Source organism: Larimichthys crocea, chromosome XVIII, assembly GCF_000972845.2.
Source record: "Larimichthys crocea isolate SSNF chromosome XVIII, L_crocea_2.0, whole genome shotgun sequence".
Lineage (NCBI taxonomy): Eukaryota > Metazoa > Chordata > Actinopteri > Sciaenidae > Larimichthys > Larimichthys crocea.
This window is the reverse complement of record NC_040028.1, coordinates 21,906,937-21,924,657: the sequence shown is the minus strand read 5'-3', so window position 1 is coordinate 21,924,657 and position 17,721 is coordinate 21,906,937. Positions and strand designations below refer to the sequence as shown.

The following is a 17,721-nucleotide window of genomic DNA, read 5'->3' as shown; positions in this document are numbered from 1 at the left end:
GCAAAGAGCCATTGTTAGATTTCTGAAGATTCACAAAATGGCTCTGCTGCCCATGTAAAACTCAACGGATATATAATATATATAATATAATATATATATAAGATATATATATATATATATATATATATAACTAAGTGCTCAGGATGGGGTAGATGTTTTTGTCCATCGATGTTGATTGCTATCACAATATTTTAAGGAGATCAGAATATGCTAACTTGAAATATATCAACCTGAACAAACAATGTTTAAAAAACTGGTGTGAATTTTTGAGAGTCACTTTTTTTAATTCTTTTTTTTGCACATTTACAATATTTGTCAACTTTATATTGTCATCCAGCCCCTGCTCCGCCTACTCCAGTCTCCCAGTTTCCTGCTTTGTTTGTCACGTCCTAATCACCTGTGTACTTAAACCCTTTGTTTCCCCTTCCCCAGTGCTAGATTGTCAGTGTACCATGTGTCCTACTTTCCAGCGTTTCCCTAGTGTGCTTTTTGGTTTTGACCCTTGCCTGTTTGGACCCTGCTTTTGCCTTACCCCTTTGGGTGTTTGCCTGCCTTACCTGACTGAACTCCCGTGTACCAAACCTTTGCCTCTGATTAAAGACTGGTTACCTCCTGTATCTGCCTCCTGAGTTCTGCAGTTGAGTCCTGTGTCCGTGCCTTGTATAGCTTTATGACCAAATACCTTCATAACTAACTACGTAGAACTAAAAAGAAATGTCCACATCCTGTGACTTCATTCATTTCCTACAGCTCTCTAATTCATTGTATATATATGCTATATTTTCTGTGTGTAAAAATCTTTGCACAGGTTTCATTTCTTTGCATGCCACACTGAGAGGGAACATGTGAACAGTATACCTGTTAAACATCAACGTGTTAGCACTGTCAATGTGAACATGTTATTCTGGTATTTTATGACACGGTGATGCAACATCACAGAGCCTTAACACAGCTGCACACTGTCAGTCTTGTTTATTGATATTCCATTATAATTACAATCTAGTGTTATCATAATTACAAAGGGAGCCGGTTCATAACACAAAACAAGCTGATATTAAAACACAGAGTAACGTCCAAAGTTTAAAACCAGATATTTAACATCGAAATTTCAGACAAATACATATAAAGTCATTTTAAATCAAATTCATTGATGGACATTTTTTATTGATGCTCCATTTGCTGAAAAGCAGCATGATGTGTTTTATAACATGTCAGGTGTGTTTTAACATCTGACAAAAATACATGTGTTATCTTTCGAGACTAGTTCAAACCGGCGATGTGAATTTAAAAGATTATCTATTTTAAGGTAGCATCTGTTTTCCTGATCTATTCTCATCTCCTTAAAATCCTAAAACTTGGACAAACATCTACCACATTCCTGAAGCACATTTTGTTTGATATATGCCATGTTGAGTTTTACATTTTGGCGCACAAGCTATTTTATGAATCTTTATAAATCTAACAATGGCTCCTTTGATCTGAGGCAGATTCAGGCCGTAAACCAGAGGATTATTGATGGGAGGAATGATCAGATACTCCAAAGATAAAACAACTGTGATGATTGGATTCAGATTATCAGCCTGAAATTGAGTCAGTGAAAGCTCACAGAAGAGAGAGAATGAATAGGTCACAAATGTGACCATGTGAGGCAGACAGGTTTGTAATGCCTTTCCTCTGAATTAGACGAACTTCTTCTGCAAACGAGCGAATGCGAAGGTAGGTGTACAGGACGAAGAACAGGGGGATGAAGATGGTCGTCAAAACATAACCATACCGACTAAGCTGTTCAGACTTGTATCCCACCAGGAGAGCTGAACCACGGGCCAGTTAGAACAGAAAACCCTGTGCAGTTTATTTCCACACAGTTTTAATCGAACGTAAGACATACACCTAGCTGATCGCAAATGCAGGATAGAGCACAGCAAACATCAAAGCTGAATCACCGTCTTTAAATCATTTTACTGTGATATGTAAAGGCTGGCAAATAGCAACCAGTCTGTCATAGGCCATGTGCTGGAATAATCAGCTCATATGATGCATACGTGTAAATGACATAAATCTGATGAAAACAAGTGGGCGTGAGATGAAATGAGTGTCAGACAGATGTCCATCAAAACCTGGGGAAGAAGCGGCTGAGCCGTACAGAGAGGTTAAAGACAGAAAGGAGATAAAACATGTACATGGGCTGATGCAGAGACATTCTCCAGGCAGACTGCCAGAATAATGACAACGTTAGCAGAGATTATAGTCCATGTAGATCAACAGACACAGACTGAAGAACAAATATCTGAGGGGCCATGATCTGAAAACAGAGTCAACTGAAAATAGTCAGGATTCAGGCTGTCGTTGTTCTTCATGTCTGCAAGGACGTGGAGTGATGGAGACAAACAGGGGGACAAAACTGATTAAAAGGACAAATGAGTGGTACTACGTTTAACTGGCCTCAACAAAATGTCTGTAGGTTTCACATTTGAAACAATTTGACCTGATATATTCAACATAAACACCATTTCAAGTCATTCAGAAGATGTGTTCAAATAAAACTTTTGTTCCACTGAAGCTATAAATAAAGACAAACAACATAAATATACTGTTTAAATAAGTCCTGTGGTCTGCCCAGTTAATAAGTCATAAGACATTCAGAAAACAGTCTTTGCATCAGTGTTGTATATCTATATTTGTCAATAACACAGCATCCTGCTCTGATCTAGTCCAGACTGAGGCAGCTGCTGAACCTTTTACTGTGAGCTGTTACCCTGAGAGCAGCCACGTGAACACACAAGGGAGCCGAGTGTGCCACAAACAATATGTGTCTGAGTGTTGTGGGTTTGTATCTGAGTTTTTTTATAGGTCCAGTCCCGTTTAGTTGCCCTCGTCTTGCAGGCACCGTGACCTTCTGACCACGCTCCTTCCATCATCTCTACAATGTAGGTTTTTGAACATGGTCCACTCAGATTCCATGTCTACAAACCACCATAGGGGATGGGGCCTCGGCCAGACCTTCCCAGTTCATGGGCACAAATCTTTGGGTCAACCAGGTCCGTCTAGCGCCTTTCTTTCACCCATACACCCGTTGTTATGCTTTCATTTCTGACTCGTCTTATTTCTCCGATGACACCATGGTATTCTTCTTAAAGTGAGCTAAACTAATAAATCTGGCCATCTACACCGGTTTTACTTCAGAATCCAATCATGGCTGAACCCTTTTAAGACCTTTCAATCCTAGTTAGGACAAGTAGCTACTTGAGTCTGGTTCCACTAACTTTACGGATGTTCTCTCCTTGTCAGTATTCTTTTCTCTATTACTTCTTCAGAGTCAGAGTGGTCTCCTAAGCACTTAAAGGAGATCAGAATATGCTAACTTGAAATATATCAACCTGAACAATGATACAGACTGAGATGCATTGTTTAAATTCACATTGTGGGTTTGAATTGGTCTTAAATGATAATACTTTTTTTTTTGTCACATGTTAAAGCACACCCGATGTATAATAAAACATATATGCTCTGCTTTTTTAAAATGGGATGCTGTTTGTAAAGCGGCTCACGCTGAAAATAACAGCAACATTTTGTCACATTTAGATTCAAACAATGTTTAAAAAACTGGTGTGAATTTTTGAGAGTCACTTTTTTTAATTCTTTTTTTTGCACATTTACAATATTTGTCAACTTTATATTGTCATCCAGCCCCTGCTCCGCCTACTCCAGTCTCCCAGTTTCCTGCTTTGTTTGTCACGTCCTAATCACCTGTGTACTTAAACCCTTTGTTTCCCCTTCCCCAGTGCTAGATTGTCAGTGTACCATGTGTCCTACTTTCCAGCGTTTCCCTAGTGTGCTTTTTGGTTTTGACCCTTGCCTGTTTTTGGACCCTGCTTTTGCCTTACCCCTTTGGGTTGTTTGCCTGCCTTACCTGACTGAACTCCCGTGTACCAAACCTTTGCCTCTGATTAAAGACTGGTTACCTCCTGTATCTGCCTCCTGAGTTCTGCAGTTGAGTCCTGTGTCTGTGCCTTGTAATAGCTTTATGACCAAATACCTTCATAACTAACTACATGTAGAACTAAAAAGAAAATGTCCACATCCTGTGACTTCATTCATTTCCTACAGTCTAATTCATTGTATATATATGCTATATTTTCTGTGTGTAAAAATCTTTGCACAGGTTTCATTTCTTTGCATGCCACACTGAGAGGGAACATGGTAAACAGTATACCTGTTAAACATCAACGTGTTAGCACTGTCAATGTGAACATGTTATTCTGGTATTTTATGACACGGTGATGCAACATCACAGAGCCGTTAACACAGCTGCACACTGTCAGTCTTGTTTATTGAATATTCCATTATAATTACAATCTAGTGTTATCATAATTACAAAAGGGAGCCGGTTCATAACACAAAAACAAGCTGATATTAAAACACAGAGTAACGTCCAAAGTTAAAACCAGATATTTAACATCGAAATTTCAGACAAATACATATAAAGTCATTTTAAATCAAATTCATTGATGGACATTTTTTATTGATGCTCCATTTGCTGAAAAAGCAGCATGATGTGTTTTATAACATGTCAGGTGTGTTTTAACATCTGACAAAAAATACATGTGTTATCTTTCGAGACTAGTTCAAACCGGCGATGTGAATTTAAAAGATTATCTATTTTAAGGTAGCATCTGTTTTCCTGATCAATATTCTCATCTCCTTAAAATCCTAAAACTTGGACAAAACATCTACCACATTCCTGAAGCACATTTTGTTTGATATATATCCATGTTGAGTTTTACATTTTGGCAGCACAAGCTATTTTATGAATCTTTATAAATCTAACAATGGCTCCTTTGATCTGAGGCAGATTCAGGCCGTAAACTAGAGGATTATTGATGGGAGGAATGATCAGATACTCTAAAGATAAAACAACTGTGATGATTGGATTCACATTATCAAACCGAGTCAGTGAAAGCTCACAGAAGAGAGAGAATGAATAGGTCACAAATGTGACCATGTGAGGCAGACAGGTTTGTAACGCCTTTCCTCTGAATTCAGACGAACTTCTTCTGCAAACGAGCAGAATGCGAAGGTAGGTGTACAGGACGAAGAACAGGGGGATGAAGATGGTCGTCAAACCAATAACCATACCGACTAAGCTGTTCAGACTTGTATCCCCACAGGAGAGCTGAACCACGGGCCAGTTAGAACAGAAAACCCTGTGCAGTTTATTTCCACACAGTTTTAATCGAACAGTAAGACATACACCTAAGCTGATCGCAAATGCAGGATAGAGCACAGCAAACATCAAAAGCTGAATCACCATCTTTAAAGTCATTTTACTGTGATAATGTAAAGGCTGGCAAATAGCAACCAGTCTGTCATAGGCCATGATGCTGAGAATAATCAGCTCATATGATGCATACGTGTAAATGACATAAATCTGAATGAAACAAAGTGGGCGTGAGATGAAATGAGTGTCAGACAGAATGTCCATCAGAAACCTGGGGAAGAAGCCGGCTGAGCCGTACAGAGAGTTTAAAGACAGAAAGGAGATAAACATGTACATGGGCTGATGCAGAGACTTCTCCAGGCAGACTGCCAGAATAATGACAATGTTAGCAGAGATTATAGTCATGTAGATCAACAGACACAGACTGAAGAACAAATATCTGAGGGAGCCATGATCTGAAAACAGAGTCAACTGAAAATAGTCAGGATTCAGGCTGTCGTTGTTCTTCATGTCTGCAAGAGACGTGAGAGTGATGGAGACAAAGAGGGAGGACAAAACTGATTAAAAGGACAAAATGAGTGGTACTACAGTTTAAACTGGCCTCAACAAAATGTCTGTAGGTTTCACATTTGAAACAATTTGACCTGATAATATTCAACATAAACACATTTCAAGTCATTCAGAAAGATGTGTTCAAATAAAACTTTTGTTCCATTGAAGCTAAAAATAAAGACAAACAACAAAATATACTGTTTAAATAAGTCCTGTGGTCTGCCCAGTTAATAAAGTCATAAAGACATTCAGAAAAGTCTTTGCATCAGTGTATGTGTATCTACATTTTAGTCAAATACACAGCATCCTGCTCTGATCTAGTCCAGACTGAGGCAGCTGCTGAACCTTTATACTGTTGAGCTGTTACCCTGAGAGCAGCCACGTGAACACACAAGGGGAGCCGAGGTGTGCCACAAACAATATGTGTCTGAGTGTTGTGGGTTTGTATCTGAGTATTTTTTATAAGGTCCAGTACCAGTTTAGTTGCCCTCGTCTTGCAGGCACCGATGACCTTCTGACCACAGCTCCTTCCAGTCATCTCTACAATGTAGGTTTTGAACATGGTCCACTCAGATTCCATGTCTACAACCACCATAGGGGATGGGGGCCTCGGCCAGACCTTCCCAGTTCATGGGCACAACTCTTTGGGTCAACCAGGTCCGTCTAGCAGCCTTTCTTTCACCCATACACCCGTTGTTATGCTTTCATTTCTGACTCGTCTTATTTCTCAGATGACACCATGGTATTCTTCTTAAAGTGAAGCTAAACTAATAAATCTGGCCATCTTACACCGGTCTTTACTTCAGAATCCAATCATGGCTGAACCCTTTTAAGACCCTTCATTCCTAAGTTAGGACAAGTAGCTACTTGAGTCTGGTTCCACTAACTTTACGGATGTTCTCTCCTTGTCCAGTATTCTTTATCTCTATTACTCCTTCAGAGTCAGAGTGGTCTCCTAAGCACTTAATACACACCAGACACACAGAGACAATACTATCAAAATAAAACAGGAAACTGACACATGACACAAAGACAAGACTATCAAAATAAGACAGAAAACTGACACATGACACAAAGACAAGACTATCAAAATAAGACAGAAAACTGACACATAACAGACCCTGACAACCGAAGGTTGTCTATTTTTTTTTCATATTTCATGGTGTGGTGACAAAGTGCAGCCTCATAGAACCACTAATATGACGCTTGATCTTCCATCTTCTCCCGTTTATCTGAGGTCTGGTCGTGGGGGCAGCAGCTTCAGCAGGGGGGCCCAGACTTCCCTCTCTCCGGCCACTTCATCCAACTCTCCCAGGGGGACCCCAAGGCGTTTTCAGGCCAGCTGAGAGACATAGTCCCTCCAGCGTGTCCTGGGTCTTCCCCGGGGCCACCTCCAGGAGGGATGTGCCCGGAACATCTCACCGGCAATGCGGACCAAGCTCTGGCACCGGGAGTACAGGGACTGGATTGCCCATATTAGTGGGTCCAGAACCCCATACTCCCGGAGCACCCCCCACAGGACTCCCCGAGGGACACGGTCGAACGCCTTCTCCAAGTCCACAAAGCACATGTAGACTGGTCAGGCAAACTCCCATGCACCCTCCAGGACCGCGCTAAGGGTATAGAGCTGGTCCACAGTTCCACGACCAGGACGAAAACCACACTGCTCCTCCTGGATCCGAGGTTCGACAATCTTGGGGACCCTCCTCTCCAGGACCCCCGAAAAGACCTTCCCGGGGAGGCTGAGGAGTGTGATCCCCCTAGAGTGGTAGCACACCCTCCGGTCCCCCTTTTTAAACAGGGGAACCACCACCCAGGCTGCCTCGACAATGGACGAACGGAACAAGGTCCACTCGAACTCAGTGTCCCCCACCTCCCCCGGGACGTGAGTGAAGCTCTCCCGGAGGTGCGAGTTGAAGCTCTTTCTGACAGGAGATTCAGCCAGATGTTCTCAGCAAACCCGCACAGAACGTTTGGGCCTGCCAGGTCTGACCGCCATCCTCCCCCACCATCGGCGCCAACTCACCACCAGGTGGTGATCAGTTGTGTCCAAAACATGTGGCCGCAAGTCCGACGACACGACCACAAAGTCAATCATCGAACTGCAGCCGAGGGCGTCCTGGTGCCAAGTGCACATATGGACACCCTTATGCTTGAACATGGTGTTTGTTATGGACAGTCCATGACGAGCACAGAAGTCCAATAACAGAACACCACTCGGGTTGAGATCGGGGGGGGGGGTTCCTCCCAATCACGTCCCTCCAGGTCTCACTGTCACTGCCCACGTGAGCATTGAAGTCCCCCAGGAGGACGAGGGAGTCCCCAGAGGAGAGCTCTCTAGCACCCCCTCCAAAGACTTCAAAAAGGGTGGGTACTCTGAACTGCTGTTCGGTGTATAGGCACAGACGACAGTCAGGACCCCACAGGCGAAGGGAGGTTACCCTCTCGTCCACCAGGGTGAACCCCAACGTACAGGTGCCGAGCCAGGGGGAAACAAGCATTCCCACCCCCACTTTGCGCCTCTTGCCAGGGGCCTCCAGAGTGGTAGAGCGTCCAACCCCTCCCAAGGAAACTGGTTCCGGAGCCCACGCTGTGTGTTAAAGCGAGCCCGACTATATCTACCTGGTACCTCTCGACCTCGTGCACCAGTTCAGGCTCCTTCCCCGCCAGAGAGGTGAGGTTCAACGTCCCCAGAGCCAGCTTCTACAGCCGGGGGTCGGACCGCCAGGGTCCCCGCCTCCAACCGCCACCCAACTCTCTTAGCACCCAACCCCTGTGACCCTGTATTGAATATTCTACATCATTACAACCGAGTGTTAAATAAATTGATTTTAAAAACTATTTAGTATATAACAAAAAGACATCTGACATCCTAATTCTGTCAGCATACAGATGAAATTCCATAAAAATAATTAAAACATTTATCGACATTCCATCTGCTGAAAAAATATGGGGTGCTGTTTGTAAAGCGACTCACACTGAAAATAACAGCAACTCTTTATCACATTTAGCTTCAAACAATGTTTAAAAATCTGGTGTGAATTTTTGAGAGTCACTTTTTTGCACATTTACAACAATATTTGTCAACTTAGAGACATTTTAAATATTTAAATACAAATATTATCTTCAGATAACATCTCTTTATCTTCAGATAAAGTTTCTCCAAATGTGTTTGTTATTTTAGGTAGTTATTATCACAATAATCCATGTCCAAGAGTCCATTTCCCCGGATAAGATCGGTTTTATTCGTTATTTGCCACTATAAACACACTCTGACCGCCTCAAGCTTTTATTTTGGTACTTCCGGTTACTGGCATTTGAATTAGCATATAATTAAATATTTAGTATGACCTGAAACATTTAGATTTAACATTTAGATTTTAGATTTAACATTAAGATTTAACATTTAGGTTTAGATTTAACATTTAGAATTAACATTTAGATTTAGATTTAAATTTAAGATTTAGATTTAACATTCAGATTTAGATTTAACATTTAGATTTAACATTTAGATTTAGATTTAAATTTAACATTTAGATTTAGATTTAACATTTAGATTTAGATGTAATATTTATAGTCCTTCATCCCTGCTGCTGTCAGACTTTACAACACCTGCACCACCTGAATGTTGTAGTCTCCTGTTCATGTGCCTTTGAAAGTCTTTTCTACTTTATTTCATGTATACCTTGCAGTTATTATTTATACCATGGTCACTTACTTTTGTAATATTATTTATATTATGGTCACTTTCCTTTGCAATATTTTCCTACACTATGGTCACCTGATCATGTCGTACTTTAAAATCTGTATTTATATTTCCTTTCCGATTACCTGTGCAATATTATTTATATCATTCCACTACTTTGAGATTTTCTACCTTAGTACTTGTTTTGAACATCTGTACACTTGTCTGTGGATTGCCTGTTGTTGTTGTTTTTTTGCTCCTTTATTTGATTCTGTAGTGTATATTTCTGTAGTGTATATTACACTTTCTGTATAATCTAATCTAATCTAATTTAGATTTAACATTTAGATCTAACATTTAGATTTAGATTTAACATGGTGTGTAACATTTAACATTTGTATTTAAATATTTCTAAGTTGACAAATATTGTTGTAAATGTGCAAAAAAGTGACTCTCAAAAATTCACACCAGTTTTTTAAACATTATTTGAAGCTAAATGTGACAAAATGTTGCTGTTATTTTCAGTGTGAGCCACTTTACAAACAGCACCCCATAAAAAAGCAGCGCATATATGTTTTATTATACATCGGGTGTTCTTTAACATGTGACAAAAAATAAATGTATTATCATTTGAGACCAATTCAGAACCCACAATGTGAATTTAACATATAGTGATCTCCTTAAAATGATTGTGATAGCAATGAACATCGATGGACAAAAACATCTACCACATTCCTGAAGCACTTTATATATGTATACATGTGTGTGTATATATATATATATATATATATGTTGAGGAGTTTTACGTTTTGGCAGCAGGAGCCATTTTGTGAATCTTCCGAAAATCTAACAATGCTCCTTTGATCTGAGGCAGATTCAGGCCGTAAACTAGAGGGTATTGATGGGAGGAATGATCAGATACTCTAAAGATAAAAACACTGTGATGATTGGATTCACATTATCAAACCGAGTCAGTGAAAGCTCACAGAAGAGGAGAATGAATAGCACAAATGTGACCATGTGAGGCAGACAGGTTTGTAACCGCTTTCCTCTGAATTCAGACGAACTTCTTCTGCAAACGAGCAGAATGCGCAGGTAGGTGTACAGGACGAAGAAACAGGGGGATGAAGATGGTCGTCATGTCACAAACTGACCTACGATGTTGTTCAGAGTCGTGTCCACACAGGAGAGCTGAACCACGGGCCAGTTAGAACAGAAAAGCCTGTGCAGTTTATTTCCACACAGTGTTAATCGAACAGTGAGATAGAGACAGGAGCCGATAGCAAATGCAGGATAGAGCACAGCAAACATCAAAAGCTGAATCACCGTCTTTAAAGTCATTTTACTGTGATAATGTAAAGGCTGGCAAATAGCAACCAGTCTGTCATAGCCCATGATGGTGAGAATAATCAGCTCATATGATGCATACGTGTAAATGACATACATCTGAATGAAACAAAGTGGGCGTGAGATGAAATGAGTGTCAGACAGAATGTCCATCAGAAACCTGGGGAAGAAGCCGGCTGAGCCGTACAGAGAGTTTAAAGACAGAAAGGAGATAAACATGTACATGGGCTGATGCAGAGACTTCTCCAGGCAGACTGCCAGAATAATGACAATGTTAGCAGAGATTATAGTCATGTAGATCAACAGACACAGACTGAAGAACAAATATCTGAAGGAGCCATGATCTGAAAACAGAGTCAACTGAAAATAGTCAGGATTCAGGCTGTCGTTGTTCTTCATGCTGGCCTCAACAAAATATCTGTAGGTTTCACATTTGAAACAATTTGACCTGATAATATTCAACATAACAAACACATTTCAGGAGAAATAAACAAGTCTCTGACACTAAATGCAAAAAGCAAACATTTCTCAATCATCATCAGGTTATCACATGGCACAGACTCAAAATGTCCTTCTTCACAAGTGAAAACAGTCACAATTAAGAACACTGTTCTGTAATAGATTAAACATATTAAAGAGTTAATAAATTGCAAATTTCAAACAAATTTGTCTGATAATATTCAACATAAATAACACATTTCAAGTCATTCAGAAAGATGTGTTCAAATAAAACTTTTGTTCCATTGAAGCTATAAATAAAGACAAACAACAAAATATACTGTTTAAATAAGTCCTGTGGTCTGCCCAGTTAATAAAGTCATAAAGACATTCAGAAAAGTCTTTGCATCAGTGTATGTGTATCTACATTTTAGTCAAATACACAGCATCCTGCTCTGATCTAGTCCAGACTGAGGCAGCTGCTGAACCTTTATACTGTTGAGCTGTTACCCTGAGAGCAGCCACGTGAACACACAAGGGGAGCCGAGGTGTGCCACAAACAATATGTGTCTGAGTGTTGTGGGTTTGTATCTGAGTATTTTTTATAAGGTCCAGTACCAGTTTAGTTGCCCTCGTCTTGCAGGCACCGATGACCTTCTGACCACAGCTCCTTCCAGTCATCTCTACAATGTAGGTTTTGAACATGGTCCACTCAGATTCCATGTCTACAACCACCATAGGGGATGGGGGCCTCGGCCAGACCTTCCCAGTTCATGGGCACAACTCTTTGGGTCAACCAGGTCCGTCTAGCAGCCTTTCTTTCACCCATACACCCGTTGTTATGCTTTCATTTCTGACTCGTCTTATTTCTCAGATGACACCATGGTATTCTTCTTAAAGTGAAGCTAAACTAATAAATCTGGCCATCTTACACCGGTCTTTACTTCAGAATCCAATCATGGCTGAACCCTTTTAAGACCCTTCAATCCTAAGTTAGGACAAGTAGCTACTTGAGTCTGGTTCCACTAACTTTACGGATGTTCTCTCCTTGTCCAGTATTCTTTATCTCTATTACTTCTTCAGAGTCAGAGTGGTCTCCTAAGCACTTAATACACACCAGACATTTGGTCCTCCGAAGCAGATCACTGCTATATTTGTTTACTTCTCAAAGATCTCAGATATGTTCTTGGTCTTGTCTGAAGTAAGTTGGGTGTCCTTCATGCCCAGGTTTTATGCCTGGTTCCCTTACAAAGCTTCCCCACAAAGCAGCAACAGACTTAAGAAGTCTAGAGACAAGACTATCAAAATAAAACTGAAAACTGACACATGACAACCAATAGTTGTCTATTTTTTTTTTCATATTTCATGATGTGGTGACAAAGTGCAGCCTCATAGAACCAGTAGCATGACTCTTAATCTTGTTTACTGAATATTCTACATCATTATAACTGAGTGTTAATGTAATCATGAAGGGAAACTGGTTCATAGCACAAATAAATTGATGTTAAAAACAATTTAGTATACAAGACATTTGACATCCTAATTCTGTAAACATACAGCTGAAATCCCATAAAAATAATTAAAACATTTATTGACATTCCATCTGCTGAAAAAGTATGGGGTGCTGTTTGTAAAGCGGCTCACGCTGAAAATAACAGCAACGTTTTGTCACATTTAGCTTCAAACAATGTTTAAAAAACTGGTGTGAATTTTTTTTTGTCACTTTTTTGCACATTTACAACAATATTTGTCAACTTAGATATATTTTAAATATTTAAATACAAATGTTAAATGTTACACCTAAATGTTAAATGTTAAATCTAAATGTTAAATCTGAATCTAAATGAGAAATCTAAATGTTAAATCTAAATCTAAATCTAAATGTTAAATCTAAATCTAAATCTAAATGCTAAATCTAAATGTTAAATCTAAATCTAAATGTTAAATCTAAATGTTTCGGGTGAAATTAAATATTTAACTAATAGGCTAATTCAAATGCCGCTAACCAGAAGTACCAAAATAAAAGCTTGCTGAGGTCAGAGTGTGTTTATAGTGGCAAATAACGAATAAAACCGATCTTATCCGGGGAAATTGACTCTTGGACATGGATTATCATGATAATAACTACCTAAAATAACAAACACGTTTGGAGAAACTTTATTTGAAGAGTACTTAAAGTTTTTAGCGTCACTTTTGTAAAGGGTGCGGAACTTATGACCTGTAGCCACTCTAGCCAGCCACAAGGGAGTCACTTTGACTGATCTGTCATATTTGCTTGCATAAGGGCCAGCAAGATCCTGCGCCCGCCCGCCTCCACCTGGTTGTCACAGTCTGCTCCTCTCTCACCTGCCTCAGTACTTTTCCATTCACTCTTCACTCACCTGCCAGCCACAGCCCCCTCATCAGACCAATTCCCCTCACCTGCTTGACTCACCTGGTTCCCATCACCAATCAAGCCAGTATTTAAGCCCTCTCTGCTCACTCACTCTCTGTCAGATTGTCCAAATCACGTAGCATTAGTTTCATACAAAACTCAAAGTACTCTTCAGATAAAGTTTCTCCGAACATGTTTGTTATTTTAGGTAGTTATTATCACGATAATCCATGTCCATAAGTCAATTTCCACGGATAAGATGGGTTTTATTCGTTATTTGCCACTATAAACACACTCATAAGATGGGTTTTATTCGTTATTTGCCACTATAAACACACTCTGACCCCCTCAAGCTTTTATTTTGGTACTTCGGGTTACCGGCATTTGAATTTGCATATTACATTTAGATTTAATATTTAGATTTAGCATTTGGATTTAGATTTAATATTTAGATTTAACATTTAGATTTAGATTTAACATTTAGATTTAACATTTAGATTTAACATTTAGGTGTAACATTTAACGTTTGTATTTAAATATTTGTTACAAGGCACGGACACAGGACTCAACTGCAGGACTCGGGAGGCAGATACAGGAGGTAACCAGTCTTTAATTACCATCCATGGTTTGGTACACGGGAGATCAGTCAGGTAAGGCAAACAAACAATCCAAAGGAGTAGGGCAAAAACAGGCAAAGGTCAAAACCAAAAAGCACACTAGGGAAATGCTGGAAAGTAGGACACATGGTACACTGACAATCTAGCACTGGGGAAGGGGAAACAAAGGGTTTAAGTACACAGGTGATTAGGACGTGACAAACAAAGCAGGAAACTGGGAGACTGGAGTAGGCGGAGCAGGGGCTGGATGACAATATAAAGTTGACAAATATTGTAAATGTGCAAAAAAAAAGAATTAAAAAAAGTGACTCTCAAAAATTCACACCAGTTTTTTAAACATTGTTTGAATCTAAATGTGACAAAATGTTGCTGTTATTTTCAGCGTGAGCCGCTTTACAAACAGCATCCCATTTTAAAAAAGCAGAGCATATATGTTTTATTATACATCGGGTGTGCTTTAACATGTGACAAAAAAAAAAGTATTATCATTTAAGACCAATTCAAACCCACAATGTGAATTTAAACAATGCATCTCAGTCTGTATCATTGTTCAGGTTGATATATTTCAAGTTAGCATATTCTGATCTCCTTAAAATTATTGTGATAGCAATCAACATCGATGGACAAAAACATCTACCACATTCCTGAAGCACTTTATATATATATATATATATATATATATATATCCATGTTGAGTTTTACGTTTTGGCAGCAGGAGCCATTTTGTGAATCTTCAGAAATCTAACAATGGCTCCTTTGATCTGAGGCAGATTCAGGCCGTAAACTAGAGGATTATTGATGGGGAATGACAGATCTCTAAAGATAAAACAACTGTGATGATTGGATTCACATTATCAAACCGAGTCAGTGAAAGCTCAGAAGAGAGAGATGAATAGGTCACAAATGTGACCATGTGAGCGAACAGTTTGTAACGCCTTTCCTCTGATTCAGACGAACTTCTTCTGCAACGAGCAGAATGCGAAGGTAGGTGTACAGGACGAAGAACAGGGGGATGAAGATGGTTGTTACACTGACAAACCGACCTACGATGTTGTTCAGAGTCGTGTCCACACAGGAGAGCTGAACCACGGGCCAGTTAGAACAGAAAAGCTTGTGCAGTTTATTTCCACACAGTGTTAATCGAACAGTGAGATAGAGACAGGAGCCGACAGCAAATACAGGATAGAGCACAGCAAACATCAAAAGATTTCTGACCAACCGAAGCGTCATTTTACTGTGATAATGTAAAGGCTGGCAAATAGCAACCAGTCTGTCATAGCCCATGATGCCTAGAATAGTCAGCTCATATGATGCATACGTGTAAATGACATAAATCTGAGCAAAACATGATGGGCGTGAGATGAAATGAGTGTCAGACAGAATGTCCATCAGAAACCTGGGGAAGAAGCCGGCTGAGCCGTACAGAGAGTTTAAAGACAGAAAGGAGATAAACATGTACATGGGCTGATGCAGAGACTTCTCCAGGCAGACTGCCAGAATAATGACAATGTTAGCAGAGATTATAGTCATGTAGATCAACAGACACAGACTGAAGAACAAATATCTGAGGGAGCCATGATCTGAAAACAGAGTCAACTGAAAATAGTCAGGATTCAGGCTGTCGTTGTTCTTCATGTCTGCAAGAGAAGCAAAAAAGAGAGAGAGGTGGATACAAAGAACAAACAGGAGAGAGTGATGGATGATAATGTAAAAGAAAGGAGAGGACAATGTAAGGTATAATCACATTTTAGTCAAGTCAAACAGAAGTGAGAATCAGTATCCTTTAGTTAGATATGTACTCAAATACATCCATCCAAAGTTCAACAAACCACCTGCAGAATCAGCCAACATTCATGTTCATCATTGAGCTTACTTGTCACAGCATGCATATAAATAACAGATGACGTGGAGACAGTAGAGGACACACTGTAAAGATACAACTGTAAAAATAAAAAAAACATCAGTGATCTAATGCTTCCAGAAGCATCACAGAGAATGAGAGTAGAACTGGACATATTTCATGCTCAGTTCAGAATAGTTAGTGTTATTACTGCATGATAATCTTTTATGTGCATTACCAATGAAGCAGACAATCTAGATATACTTTCAGCTGTACCCTGGAATAAACCTTTGGTTTGTTCTATAACAGTTACAAAACATCAAGTTTCAACATTCAAACTAGTTATTAGCAGCACGTTAGTCAGCTTGTTAAATGAGAGCTCGGACAGATGGAGCCTCTAATGATCACAACAAAGTGTCTGTGGAAACTTTATTTTCTTCAGTTACGTGGATGTGAGCAGCAGTGTGAACAGGAAAGGTCCAAAGGGAGAACATAGCCACACCTTAATTTATGGCCTGTAATGTTTTGTTTTTTTTAAAGCCGTAAGAGTTTCTGCAGAGACCAAAAAGAATTTCATTCTGCTTAAAGCCATACAGATGTTACAATTTAATCAGATTTAATTTTCAACTCATTGACCATCAAATTCTTTTACAGAGACTGGAACATCAAACTGGCATTAAAGGAACCGCCCTAAGTCAAAGTCAAAGTCAACTTTATTGTCAATGCTGCTATATGTACAGGACATACAGAGCATTGAAATTACGTTTCTCTCTTATCCCAAACAGCGTGGACACGAGTATAGTAAAAGATGTAAAAAATATATAAAAAATATAGAATAGAAATATACAAATCTAAAAATATATACAAGCTTAAGACATCTGTGAGGGGGGGTCAGCAGTGTCCAGAGTTTGTGGGGGCAGCGGGCAAAGAAGGAAGGGGGGGCAGTGCTGGGAGGGAGTTCAGCATCCTGATGGCCTGGTGCATGAAGCTGTCTCTCAGTCTGCTAGTTCTCACCCAGAGGCTCCTCATTCTCCTCCTGGAAGGCAGGAGACTCAAAAGTTGGTGGTTGGGGTGGGTGGGGTCGCCCGCAATGCTGAATGCTTTGCAGGCCAGGCGTGTGCTGTAAATGTCCTGGAGGGAGGGGAGGGGGGCACAGATGATCCTCTCAGCTGCTCTCACTATGCGCTGCAGGGTCTTCTTGCAGGATGCAGTGCAGCTGCCATACCACACAGTGATGCAGCTGGTCAGGATGCTCTCGGTGGTGCCGCGGTAGAAAGTCTGTAAGATGGGGACTGGAGCTCTGGCTCTTCTCAGTCTGCGGAGGAAGTAGAGGCGCTGCTGAGCTTTCCTGGTGTCAAGTAAGTTGAGATCCCTGACCCGCTGACACAACAAAGGAGTTAATGTAATAATCAGGGGGACTTTCCGGTATGGCCAGCAATGGCATGAACCATTGGACATTCAGGGATTTTCCATTTTGAGTTGGGCAATTGGGGACTTTCCGTCTGAGTATGTGAGTAATGCATGAAGATAAAAATGAGCTAAACTAAAATGTGATCAATGATGATTCTGTGGTTGAACAATGTAAAAATGAAATATTGTAATGAATGTAACCATAAGGAAAAAGTGTGATTATAACTATTTTGATTCTGA

The 17,721-nt window shown here is 40.1% G+C and overlaps 2 protein-coding genes and 2 pseudogenes across 2 annotated transcripts; all 4 read right to left on the bottom strand.

Annotated features, from left to right (window-relative positions):
- Nucleotides 1-1,161: 1,161 nt before the first annotated feature.
- LOC113748211 (olfactory receptor 56A4-like) lies at nt 1,162-2,246 on the bottom strand (annotated as a pseudogene).
- Nucleotides 2,247-4,780: 2,534 nt separating this feature from the next.
- On the bottom strand, nt 4,781-5,728 carry LOC113748210 (olfactory receptor 6N1-like). Its single transcript, XM_027291182.1, has one exon. The coding sequence runs from the start codon at nt 5,726-5,728 to the stop codon at nt 4,781-4,783; it is 948 nt and encodes a 315-aa protein (XP_027146983.1).
- A 4,529-nt stretch (nt 5,729-10,257) lies between these two features.
- On the bottom strand, nt 10,258-11,201 carry LOC113748209 (olfactory receptor 4E2-like). Its single transcript, XM_027291181.1, is given in 2 exon segments — nt 10,258-10,355; nt 10,358-11,201. Coding segments are annotated over 2 exon segments (942 nt in total).
- Nucleotides 11,202-14,929: 3,728 nt separating this feature from the next.
- On the bottom strand, nt 14,930-16,141 carry LOC113748208 (olfactory receptor 6N1-like; annotated as a pseudogene).
- Nucleotides 16,142-17,721: the final 1,580 nt, after the last annotated feature.